At 42.9% G+C, this 13,350-nt stretch overlaps 1 protein-coding gene across 1 annotated transcript; it reads right to left on the bottom strand.

Moving 5' to 3' along the window:
- Positions 1–6,692: 6,692 nt before the first annotated feature.
- Positions 6,693–7,250, bottom strand: LOC140173700 (uncharacterized). The gene has a single exon (XM_072198219.1). The coding sequence runs from the start codon at positions 7,248–7,250 to the stop codon at positions 6,693–6,695; it is 558 nt and encodes a 185-aa protein (XP_072054320.1).
- Between the last annotated feature and the right edge of the window lie 6,100 nt (positions 7,251–13,350).

The raw sequence follows: 13,350 nt of genomic DNA, 5'->3' as shown, positions 1-13,350 counted from the left end.
CATAATATAATACCTGCAAAACTACCACGACTTCTGAAGTAAATTTGTTAATTTTTATCAACTTTTATATTTTTTTAAAATATTAAGTTGTTATTTTCTATTTAATTACAAATTCTTTATTTTTTAATTAGTATATCCATGATTATGCATATTATTTGTTAATTCTATGATATAAGTTTCAAAATTAAAGAAGAAATGGTCATTAACAAATACGAAACGTAAGAGTATAGTAAGAAACAAAAATAATCACTCATATTTTCTTAGGATATCCATGAAAAATTATAAAAAAGATATTTTAATATGGAGGAGTCGAATTTTAGATAAATTTTTTTAACTTTTTTTTAGATTTTTTCATTACATAAAAATAATTTAGGAATAATAAAAATAATTTATTTTAGTTATTGAATTAGTTTTATCCAAATATAAAAAAATATCTTACATTTTTTTAATTATATTTTTTATATGACAATTACATAAAAAAGATAATTATATCAATAATACATTATTAAATTATAAAATATCAAAAATTTATAGTGTATTTAGTTACAATATATTAATTAAAATTACTTGAAAATAAATCATAAATTATGAATTACTTAAAAGGTACAGCACTCTTATAAAATATAAGATACCAATATCAAAATAAGATGATAGTTCAAAATTAGATATGTTAAGATAAAAAAAAAGTAAGGTAAATTTTTTTGCTTTAAGAATGTAAAATTAGAAGAAAATTGAATATTTTTTTTCAAAACAAGAACATCTAAAGTACATAATATAATTACCAGAATATAATTTTATAAGTCATTACTAGTATTTTATATAATAATATAAATATTAAATATGTTAATATTAAAAAAATAATTTTTCTTAAAAATAAATATAGAGATGAACATATAAAAACTAATTTGAAAAGTATCAAATTTGGATAGTTAATAACTAAATTAATAAATGAAAAAATGTGTGACAAAAAATTAAGCTTAAAAGGTTCAACAACATCTACTCGAACATTTAAACTCTAAATTAATAATTATATAGTTCACAACTTAATTACCACATAATAATAAATGCATTTGTAGAATTATTAATTACTATTAATGATATGTTCCTAATGATACAAATCGTATTCTAGTTCTTGACAAGTATCCTAACCATGCAATACATATATAGGATTACATTTATATATATATATATATATATATATATATATATATATATATATATATATATATATATATATATATATATATTAATTTTGAGAATCCTAAATCTTAACACTTCTCTTTTTTATGTATTCTTATAGGGTTAAAATTCAAAATTCTCAAAATTAATATACATGTAATAAAATTATTTAAGTTATTTTTTATAATAGGATTATTGTAGTCATTTTTATAAAAAAGAATATTAATTTAGAACAATTTAAGATCTGATTCATTAATTTTTCGGCTAAATCAATTTGTCTGATTTAATTATAACAGAAATAATACGATTTAATCAATTATATATGTTAAATTTTAATTATTAAAAAATATCTTTAAAAAAATATTTTAGATATTTTGTTTAGTGACTCCTTTTTTCGATAATGTGATCTGAATAATTAAGTATTTCATTTACTTATTTATGTATTTTTTTTTTTTTTGCTTAATAAAAAAAAGTTTAGTGTATTTCCTTCCAGAGGGTTTGAACCGAAAGCCATGACCAAAGTTTGTACTTCAATTTCCACTAACAAAGTTCACATTCTTGCATATTTATGCGAATTTATTTCCATATATACATTCATGAATTGATAAGATTGATCCTGCATAAATAAAAAATATAAAATAATCTAAAATCTAAAATTAAAATTTAAAATATATATATCTTCACTAATATTTTTTATAATAAATATCTTTTTTTTAGATGTAATCAATTGATCTGTTCAAATTATGACCCAATGTAATTTCACTGTCAAGAAAAATATTTTTTTTATAAATCACGATATTTGATCTAAAACGTTGTAAGAATATTTGAAAAAGTATTTAAAATATATACATAAAAAAATATAAAATTCAACTTATAAAATTCTTTTTCATTTTCTTTTGGTTGTTAACAAAAATAAATTCGAAGAGATAAAAGTATTAAGCATAAAATTGCCAAAATTTAATAAAAAGTTGTTATTTTTCTAGTCATACTTGATCAATATTGCATCAAAATTAAATGCCTAAATCATTGTATGAGAATGTAATTAATGTTAGGTATTTTTTTTTACCTTTTAAAATATTTTAAAGGCATGTTTATCGTTAATAAGAATGGAAGATTTTTTTTTGCAGTGTATAAGAGAGTCAGGTTGATTTTAGTAGATTATCCTTAAAGGATAAAATTCAATTAGCAATTATTTGTGCTGTATTCTTCAACAATTTTTTCTTTTTACATATTATTAATGTTCGGTTGTCGGTTTCCGGACAGGTCGGGTGGTTAGGTGAGATGGTGGGAGAGCCTCTGATCGCGCTGGAACTGGTCTTGCCGAGTAGCCGGGTACCCGTTGCAGAATGAGAATGAGGGGGGTGCCACCTGCAAAGACACTCCGACGCTCTTGTCAGCAATGTGCAGGCAGGAAGGTGGTTAAATGAAAGGGAATGACGTACCTCGGGGAAGGGCAGGTCCTTCCCTATTTATACTGTGTTAGAGGTGGGCGCAGAGGGGGCGAGCCCACTTTCCACGAAGATTCCCCCCAGTTGTGTTGGGGGAATGGTGAGGACGCCTGTCCAGGTGTTGTGGCGAACACTGAGAGCTCGACCGCTCGGGTCGGGTTCTCGATGGGTCGGTCCGACCCGTACGTGGCTTGGGCCAGACCGCAACAGTGCCCCCACGCGCCGATAATCAGCCGTATAGGCTGTTGGCGGCGAGTCTTCTATCATCGTTGTCGTTTAGTCGGCCGTTCGTGTGAGTGACGCGCTGCCCGCATGCGTGCCCGTTCGTGGTCCGGGGCGTTCCTTCGTCGCCTCGTTTTTCGCGCGGGGCATTAAATGCCCATAAAAGATTGAAAAATGCCGTGTGTGCAAAGACAATTCTGCCCCCAGGTCTTTCGCACTTCCACTAGAGCGGTTTTGAACAGTTTTATGCTTCTGTTCTTCCTCCATTTATTTTGCCTTCTTGATCATACTGCCCATTCGTCCCTTCTTTGCTCTCATCACACAAAGGCTGTTTCCATTGCTCTAGTGTGTTTCGTCCCTATTTGAACTTCCTCAATTCATCCAGGTAACTACTTCTTTTTCTTTTTATTTTGATGAGTGTTTGCATGTCTGCCATGATCATTTTTCCTGTGCTTGCTCTTTTCCTGTTATTCATGGGCGCATTTTTGTGGATGCACTCTCTTTTTCTTTTGTTGATCGTGGTGTGTCATGGGGGGTTTATGTTTTTGCCTTGGTTTTGGTTTGTTTGGCCCCCCTGTGGTCACGGCACGAGGGGTTTCTTTGGGTCTTTCTCGGATCCCGGCCTCACGGACTAACCGCGCGGTGCCCCCACTGTAGGTATGCCTCGTGTCGTTAGCCGAGCTTCAAGCTCCGCCGCGGGTTATGACCCATACGCGTGGGTGGTTTCCGACCTCAGGAACTCTCCCAATCAGATGGGTGAGGAGGAACTAACGGAGTTTCGTCAGGCCGAATATCTCTGTGGGGGTACCGACGAGGAGGCGAACTATGATGTCTATGTCCCCGCCCCTCACGAACGGCTTTATGAAATTAATTTTAATGCTCCCCGGGTTGCCGATTGGATTTGGTTTTATAAGGCCATGTTCACTCAGGTTGGGGTCCGCATCCCCTTTTCCCCCTTTCAAATGAACCTCCTGAACCGGATTTCCGTGGCACCGTCTCAACTGCACCCGAACAGCTGGGCATCTATTCGCTGCTTTGAGATGGTGTGCGAGTACTTAGAGCTACCGGTCTCTGTTGACGTCTTTCTGTTTTTCTTTAATCTAACCAACCCTTCGAAGGAGGGGAAACACAAGAAATGATTCATGTCCTTCCGGTCTGCCCAGGGCCGGAGAATTTTTGGCTTGTTCGAGGACTCCTATCATGGGTTCAAGGACAAGTACTTTAAGGTCCGCCCGGTTAAGGGTCGTCACCCTTTTTGGTTATCTTTGGAAAAGGAGCGCCTCATCCCGACGTATTGGAGTTTCGGGGCGGGGTCTAATCCTTTTATCAAAGTTACTTATAAAGGGATGTCGACCGTGGATCGGCGGATAGCCGACATTTTGTGGGCGGTTCTTGGGAGGAATAACGTGAACCCTCATCTCCTCATGGGTAACCGGGAGGCCGCCCGAGATTATATTCGTGAGTTCTCTCGTCGTGTAGTCGCTTGTTTGGATTTTCCTTTGCTGCTTCCATTAACTTGTTTATTTTTCAATTTGTTCTGTAGTGGGGCTTTCTGCCGAAGTGACCGGCGTGGATAACTTGTACCAAACCTTTCTTCAGGATGACGAAGGCGAGGAGACCGGAGGACAACAGGAGATGGTCCCTCCGGAAGTGCCTCCTCCTGAAGTCGACATATCTGCCAAAGTTGCTACTCCTACTTCCGAAACCCCAATTCCTGCCGAGGTTCCGATTCCCGGGCACTCGTCCTCTTCTCGTCGGGAGGAAGAAGAAGAATTGTCCGTCATCCCCACCCCCAAGAGACAAAGGTCGCAGTCTAGTCCCGAGGGGGTTTTGACTGTCATGGAAAGGAACTTTGATGCCGGGACCTTCATAGATGCCCAGCTGCTTCCGGGCACGGAGGATCATTTCCATGGCACCGACCTCTCAGGGCAGGCTCGGTGGATGTACCGTACTCTTCTTCGTGGCGCGGCCATTGCTCGAAAGGCTGAGTTTGAGCTTTCTGGTATGGCCTCGCTTCGTCGGAAGCTTGAGTCTGCGGTTGATGCCAATAATAAATACAAAACCCAAGTGAAAACGCTTCAAGATCAGTTAGTTGAAGCGGGGAACAAGCTTGACGCCTCCCAGAAAAAGGTTGCTTTAGCCGAGGAGAAGTTGAAGACTGCCGACGCCTCCGTGTCACGTTTGACGGAGCAGGAGCTGACCTTGAAAAGCCAGCTAAGCGCTGCGCAGGGTCGGCTGTCCGCTCTGGAGAAAGAGCGGGACGAAGCGAAGGCAGCTGCCAAGGCTGCCCGGGAGGAGGCTGAATCGTTCAAACGAAAGCACAAGGAAGTCAAGGAGCAGGGCAAAAATGCGATTTTCATGACTGAAGAGGCCCTCAAAGCTCAGGTGAAGATCGTTTCCCCGGATTTCGATGTGTCGGCGATCGGAGTTTTCAAGACCATCAAGGATGGCAAAGTTGTCGATATGCCGAAAAAGTGATGTTTGTATTATTTGAACTTTTTGTTGAACTTGTTATTACGACTTTGGTGCCCGTTAGTGGGTTTGTGGGCTTGTTTGCCTGTAAATTTGACTCCTTGTTTTATTCGTCGTCGAATTACTTTGCGTTTCCGTTTACTCGTGTTGGCCGTTTATGGCGTGTGTTCTTGCGGTCGTTCGCCGTATTTTTTGAACTGAGGGGCTCCCGGGGTGATCAGTCCCGAGGCCTCGTATCGTCGTTCTTATAGTGGTCGCTCAGAGAATTTGGAAAATAATGTTGGCAAATATGGAGAATAACATAGGCAAAAATAACATAGGCAAATACAGAATGTAGAAAGTTAGGAGGGTTCAATCATTATATCAAAGATACTGAAGTGCTATTACGAAATAGATGGCTCATGAATAAAACCTCCTTAAGTTATCGGCATTCCATGTTCTCGGGACCTCCTTGCCATTGAGTCTTTCTAGCTTGTATGCTCCTCTTCCGATTACCTCTTTGATTCGATATAGTCCTTCCCAGTTCGCCGCTAGTTTGCCTTCTCCCGGGGTGGACGGGCCGATGTCGTTACGCCTCAAGACGAGGTCGTTTTCTTCGAACTTTCTTTTGAGTGCTTTGGCGTTGTAGCGTAAGGCCATTCTTTGTTTTAGCGCTGCTTCTGCCAGGTGGGCCATTTCCCTGGTTTCTTCTATCAAGTCTTTCTCGACGGCTTCGTCTACTCCCTTTAGGAGTAATCGTGGACTCGGCTCTCCGATCTCTACGGGTATCACTGCATCTGACCCGTAGGTTAGTCGGAAGGGTGTCTCTTTGGTGGAAGATTGTTCGGTTGTTCGGTAGGACCATAGGACTGAGGCTAACTCGTCGGCCCAAGAGCCTTTCTTGCTATCCAGTCTCTTCTTGAGCCCTTGCAGGATGACCTTATTTGCGGACTCGACCTGCCCGTTTGTCTGTGGGTGCTCTACCGAGGAGAATCTCTGCTTTATGCCCAGGCCGGTGAGGAATTCTGTGAACTTTTTGTCGGTGAATTGTGTCCCGTTGTCCGAGATGACGACCTCCGGGATACCGAACCGTGTTATTACTTGTCTCCACATGAATTTCCTGCAATTGGACGAGGATATGCTGGCCAGCGGTTCAGCCTCTATCCATTTTGTGTAATAGTCGATAGCGACTATGAGGTACTTGACTTGTCCCGGGCCGATGGGAAAAGGTCCTAAGAGGTCGACTCCCCACTGCGAGAATGGTCGAGAGGCCGTTAGCAAGTTGAGCTCAGAGGCGGGTGCACGATGGAAGTTGGCGTTTTCTTGGCACTTGACACATTTCTTAACGAACTCCTTGGAGTCAGCCATCATCGATGGCCAGTAATATCCAGTTCAGATTAACTTCCTTGCTAGGGCTTTGCCTCCTATATGGTGGCCGCAGCACCCTTCATGGACTTCCCTGAGGATGTAGTCCGTCTGGTCGGGGTGCAAACACTTCAGTAGGGGATGATTGAATCCCTTCCTGAAAAGTTGACCCTGGATGATGGCGTATCTGGCGGCTTCCCTTCTTAGCTTTTTGGCATCTTTTTCGTCGTCAGGGAGTTTGCTGTTTTCTAAGAAATTGATAATGGGATCCAACCAGGAGGGGCTTAGCTTTGAGAGGTGTAATGTGACTGCCGGCTCTTTCAACTTTCCTTGGATTAGAGACCGGTTGCTTTCTCCCGGCTTTGTGCTGGCCAACTTTGACAAGAGATCTGCCAGTGTGTTCTTTTCCCTCGGAACGTGCTGGATCGTGACTTCTTCAAACTTTTGGCTCAAGTCCTTGACCTTTTCCAAGTATTTCTGTAGCAGTGAGTCCCTAGCTTGATAGCTCCTGTTCACTTGAGAGGTGACGATTTGCGAATTGCTGCATATCTCCAACCTCGTCGCCCCGACCTCTGCTGCTAACATTAGGCCTCCTATGAGGGCTTCGTACTCTGCTTGGTTATTTGAAACGGGGAAATCAAACTTAATTGATTGCTCGTATACGACTCCAGCCGGGCTTTCTAGGATAACCCCAGCACCCCGAACGTCTGGTTGGAGGCTCCGTCCACATGGAGTTTCCACCGTGTGTTCGTGTCTTCGGCTGGGTCCCCCGCTACTTCCACTAGAAAATCCGCCATCGCCTGCGCTTTGATGGCTTGCCGGGGTTCATATCGTATGTCGTATTGAGAGAGTTCAATCGACCAAGTCATCATTCTCCCCGCCAAGTCGGGTTTTTGAAGCACTTGCCGGATCCCCTGATCTGTTCTTACGATGATCCGGTGGCTTTGGAAGTATTGCTTTAGTCTCCTCGAAGAGGTCAGGAGCGCCAGAGCTAACTTCTCCAATTTGTTATATCTCAACTCTGCCCCTTGTAAGGCCCTGCTGACAAAATAGACTGGTTGTTGTGTCCTTCCTTCTTCTCGTACCAAAACTGAAGCCAAGGCTTCTCCTGTTATGGCAAGGTACAGGTATAATGGCTCCCCTTCTTTCGGCTTCCCGAGGACAGGTGGTGTCGCCAGGATTTCTTTAAAGTGTTGAAAGGCTTCCTCGCATGCGGGTGTCCATTCGAACGCTATTCCCCTCTTCATGAGATTGAAGAACGGTAGGGCCTTTGTTGCCGATGCTCCGAGAAAACGTGACAACGAAGCCAATCGACCTGCCAATCTTTGGACTTCCTTGATACTACCTGGGCTCTTCATTTGGAGTATCGCCTGGCACTTCTCCGGGTTGGCTTCTACCCCTCTTTGGGTTATCATGAATCCGAGGAACTTCCCGGCTTCCATAGCGAAAGCACACTTGAGGGGATTCAGCCTCATACCGTGTTGTCGGAGGGACGCGAATACGCTCGCCAGGTCGTTCAAAAGGTCGTCAGGTCGTGTTGTTTTTGCCAGGATGTCGTCCACGTAGACTTCAACTGTTTTCCCTATGAGGTCGTGGAATATCCTGTTCATCAGCCTCTGATATGTTGCCCCCGCATTTTTTAGGCCGAAAGGCATTACTTTATAGCAGAAAGTTCCTCCTGGCGTTATGAACGCCGTCTTGTCTTCGTCTGGACGGTGCATCGGTATCTGGTTGTACCCGGAGTAGGCGTCCATAAAACTTAGATACCGGTATCCCGCCGCAGCGTCGACGAGTGCATCTATGTTAGGGAGGGGGAAGCAATCTTTGGGACATGCTTTGTTAAGGTCAGAATAGTCTATGCACATTCTCCACTTGCCGTTGTGCTTTTTCACCAATACTACATTCGAGAGCCATGTCGAGTAGTCCACTTCCCGTATGAAGCCTGCTTCTAGGAGGCTAGCCGTCTGCCTGGCCACCTCCTCCGCTCTTTCCGCCGACATCTTTCTCCTCCGTTGGGCCACCGGGCGTGCTTCTGCCTTGACGGCTAGATGATGCGAGATGATTTTTGGATCTATGCCCGGCATGTCGGCTGGGGTCCAGGCAAACAGGTCCTTGTTGGCTCTTATCATTTCGACCAAAGGTTCCTTCAACTCATGTGGGAGGTTCTTGTTAACGAATGTGAATTTTTCCTCTTCGTCACCGATTCTGAACTTCTCCAGATCCCCTTCTGGTTCTGGTCTCGGCTTTTCGTCTACTCTGGCATCAAGATCGGCTAGGAACACACCGAACGCTTCCTTGGACTTCTTTCTAAGGGAGAGGCTGGCGTTGTCACAAGCGACCGCCGTCTCGAGGTCTCCCCTTATGGACCCTATGGATCCGTCGTCGGTAACGAATTTCATGACTAGCAGCTTCGTGTTGATTATGGCCTCGAAATCATTGATCGTTTTTCTTCCCAGAATGATGTTATAGGCGGTGGAGTCACGGAGGATCACGAACTCGGCCATCGCGGATCTCCTGCCCCGAGATTGTCCTACTGAGATTGGGAGGGATATTATCCCATTCGGTTTGATGAAGTGGTCGCCCAGTCCAATGACCCCGTGTTGGTGAGTCGTTAGATCGGCATCCTTTAGTCCCAGTGCATCGAACACGTTGCGGAACATGATGTTCGAGTCTGCTCCCGTGTCAACAAGGATGCGCTTGACGAGACCGGTCCCTACTCGGGCCGTTATGACCATGGGTGGATTTTCCGGGACGTCGTCAAACCATTGGTCTTCTGGGCCGAAAGAAATGCATGGAGGCTTCTTAGAGTTTCGCGTCGAGGAGGAGGAGATCGACAATATCTTCGCGTCCTTCTTGTGTGCGGATCTGGATCTAGGCGCGGCGTTTTTGGCCGTTACTACGTTTATCACGGTGAGGCCGTGTTCTCCGCCCTCTGGCTCTTGTCGCCGCTTTGCCGAGCGGGTCTTGCCTTCCTCGTCTTGGTCGCGGTATCGCCTCCTCGGTTCCCTGATCAGGTGGGAGAAGGCCGCTAGCTTTCCTTCCCTTATCGCCTGTTCCAATGCATCCTTTAGGTCAAAACAATCCTGCGTTAGGTGACCATAACCTTTGTGGTAGTCACAGTAAAGGTTCTTGCTCCCTCCGGTGCGGTCTTTGAGTGGTCGGGGCTTCGGCAGGATTCCTTTCTCGGCTATTTGTTGGTAGACTTCCACGATGGGGAGGGTGAGCGGAGTGTAGTTGGTGAATTTTCCGACTCGGGGAATGTCCTTGGTGCCTTACTCAGCGCCTCTTCCCTGGATTGTCCCTTTGGCCTTTCTCCATTGCCCTGTTGCCGGGCTTGGTTGTAGTTGGGCTGCCGTTTGTTGGCGGCCACAACTCGGCTGACTTCCTCATCATTTATGTACTCCTTGGCTACCGTTTAGATTTCATGCATTGTCCAAACCGGTTTCGTGGTAAGGTGTTTTCGGAAGTTCTCGTTGAGGAGGCCGTTTGTCAGGCAAAGACTGGCCACCGAGTCGGTTAAGCCGTCGATTTCCAAGCATTCGTCGTTGAACCGGTCTAGGTACCTTCTGGTCGGTTCTCCTTGTCTTTGGGTTACCCCTAGAAGGTTGATAGGGTGCTTTGCCTTCGCTATCCGTGTTGTAAATTGGGCCAGGAATGCGCGGCTGATGTCCGAGAAACTGTAGATGAATCCTTGTGGGAGGCCGTTAAACCATCTGATCGCCGGCCCTGCTAAGGTTACCGGGAAGGCACGGCATCTTACCTCGTCCCCCACTCCCTCCAGATTCATCCTGGCCTCAAAGGCCGTGAGGTGTTCTAGAGGGTCTTGAGTTCCGTCGTACCTCATGTCCGTTGGTTTGTCGAAATGTTTCGGCAACCGGACCTCGAGGATAGATCGGTGGAATGGGGTGACGCCCATTATCACAGGTTGTCGTGTTCTCTCGGATCTCCCTTCCCCGTCTTCACGACCTCTTGCCGCTCGACGGGTTTGCCTGCCACGGGAGTAGATGACCGTGTCATTTTGTCTTCTCGGTATGGGAGACTCCTCCCGCGTGCTCTCCGCTTCCGTTCGGGATGCAGATGCACGCCGCGGGCGGCTTCTGTGAGAGTCTCCCTCCTCGCTTTCGGGGGACGGGGTGTAGCTGGGATCAGTAATTCGTCCGTCCCGCTCCCGGTCGGCCAGCTGTCGCTCTAAGTTCTGGACCCTGTGGCGTAGCTCCTGCATTATTATGGCGCTATCGCCGCCTGTTCCCCCGAAGGGTCGTGCTCTCGTGTGCTGTTCTGTGTGTTGTCGGGGGGACCTCCGCCGCCCCCTTAGCGAGGCGACGGAAGCCGCCCCCTCCACTCCGGCTGCTCGGGCTTGGTCTCCGGGAACCCAGCGCGACTTCCATTTAGGTCGATCCCCACAGACGGCGCCAATGTTCGGTTGTCGGTTTCCGGACAGGTCGGGTGGTTAGGTGAGATGGTGGGAGAGCCTCTGATCGTGCTGGAACTGGTCTTGCCGAGTAGCCGGGTACCTGTTGCAGAATGAGAATGAGGGGGGTGCCACCTGCAAAGACACTCCGACGCTCTTGTCAGCAATGTGCAGGCGGGAAGGTGGTTAAATGAAAGGGAATGATGTACCTCGGGGAAGGGCAGGTCCTTCCCTATTTATACTGTGTCAGAGGTGGGCCCAGAGGGGGCGAGCCCACTTTCCACGAAGATTCCCCCCAGTTGTGTTGGGGGAATGGTGAGGACGCGTGTCCAGGTGTTGTGGCGAACACTGAGAGCTCGACCGCTCGGGTCGGGTTCTCGATGGGTCGGTCCGACCCGTACGTGGCTTGGGCCAGACCGCAACAATTAACAACGTTATTTTATATTTTCAACACGTGAATTATAATAAAAAGGTTTAATTATTCTATTAGTCTTTATAATTTTGTGGAATTTTCAATTAGATTTTTATACTCTTTTTTCTTTTTAATTGGGTCTCTATACTATTTTTTTTCAATTAAGTCCCTCTTAGTAGTAATTGGCTTAATTTTATAGAGATCCAACTAAAAAAAATAATTGGTATAGGGACTTAAATAAAAGAAAAAAAAATGTAGGGACCCAATTAAAAAGAATTTGGTGTAAGGACTCAATTAAAAAGAAAAAAAGTATAGAAATCTAATTGAAAATTTTGTGAAACTATAGAGACCAACAGATTAATTAAACCTAATAAAAAATGTAATTTTTTGTTGCAATATAGCAACTACATATATTGAACCTTTATATAGTAAAAATTAATTAAATTTGTTGTAATAGATACTATTAATTTTAATATAAAAATATACAGATTTAAGATGAATTGAGAATATTGTATGCATTTAATAACTTTTGTCTATTTCAATTTTAAAATAATTTCACGTGAAATATAATTGTGTATCTTGGTATGAATTATATTATCTTAAAATAATGCTTGAAGCATATATTAATTATTGAGGGCAAAGAGGATCCAATGAGTTTAAAAAATGATTGCACTCATGGATGACTACAGTGTTGTATCCAAGTTGAAAAAATTTATATCGGGGATGGGGTCTCTATATTTTCTTGTGGTTGGTTGTGTAGTATAATCATGTCATGTATCTGTCACCATGACACTTTTAAGAGGAAAAAAATATGGATTTTTCGCCCACAGAATTAAAGCAATGCCCGAATAGTCGACGTATAGGAAGCACACAGGAGATTTTTAATTTTTAATTTTTTATCATATCATAAACACATCAAACTGGTTTACTTTCTGCACCTTTTCGTAATGGTGGCCATGGAAGATATTCAAACAGCAATGTGACACCAGTATCACCTCAGAAAAAAAGTATCTGATCTAACTTTGGCATTTTTACAGTTTAGAAGAATTCTATTAGGCCATTCCTAGTAGATTATACTCCCCACACCACCTAAAAAGTATCAATTTGTGCCATATTAGCCACGGTAAGTTTTTCATGTCTGATTTAAAAGTACCAATATTAGCATCAAAGATAACCAAATTGCATGTCAGAAATCTAGTTGTCTCTAATTCTTGTTCACGATCACTTGCGTGAAACTATTACTCTTCCAAATGTTGCCTATATTATTTTTTTAATATGTTGTCTGAAATATTAGGATAAAAAGATGGAATCCTATTTTCATGGAAAATTCCAACTAAAACTTTCTTTTCTTCCTGGATATTTATTTAATTAACATTTTAGCTTTGAGTAAATCCTTTTTCAAATTCACCAAACTCTCACTTGATAACTTTTTATATCTTCATTTTGTCTATTTTCACATGATCCAAGTAGTCGCATTCCATGCTTTTTTATTATCCGGGAAAGTTCTTTAATGTAGAATTACAATTTTTTAAAATTAAGGAATTAATTTGCACTCTAATGTACTTAGCAAATTGAAAATTTTGTGACATCTATATGGTTTTAAAATGGGTTTCCTAATTAGAGTACTTCTTATTTTATTTTTCATTGTCCCTACCCAACACGATGGGCCAGTCAATATTGTTTCCATCCACAATTTTAAAATATTATAAACTTTGGGCTTAATAAAAATAACTGCCCAATCACATATACATTCATTCATAATCTATGGCATGGAATTGGTTGAGACCGCTATTCCATTACCTGAAAAATGAAGCAGCTTTGGATTGATAAAAAAAAAGCCCACTACACGAATATCACAATCT

This window comes from Arachis hypogaea, chromosome 6, assembly GCF_003086295.3.
Source record: "Arachis hypogaea cultivar Tifrunner chromosome 6, arahy.Tifrunner.gnm2.J5K5, whole genome shotgun sequence".
Classification (NCBI taxonomy): Eukaryota; Viridiplantae; Streptophyta; class Magnoliopsida; order Fabales; family Fabaceae; genus Arachis; species Arachis hypogaea.
This window is presented reverse-complemented; position numbering and strand designations above follow the sequence as displayed.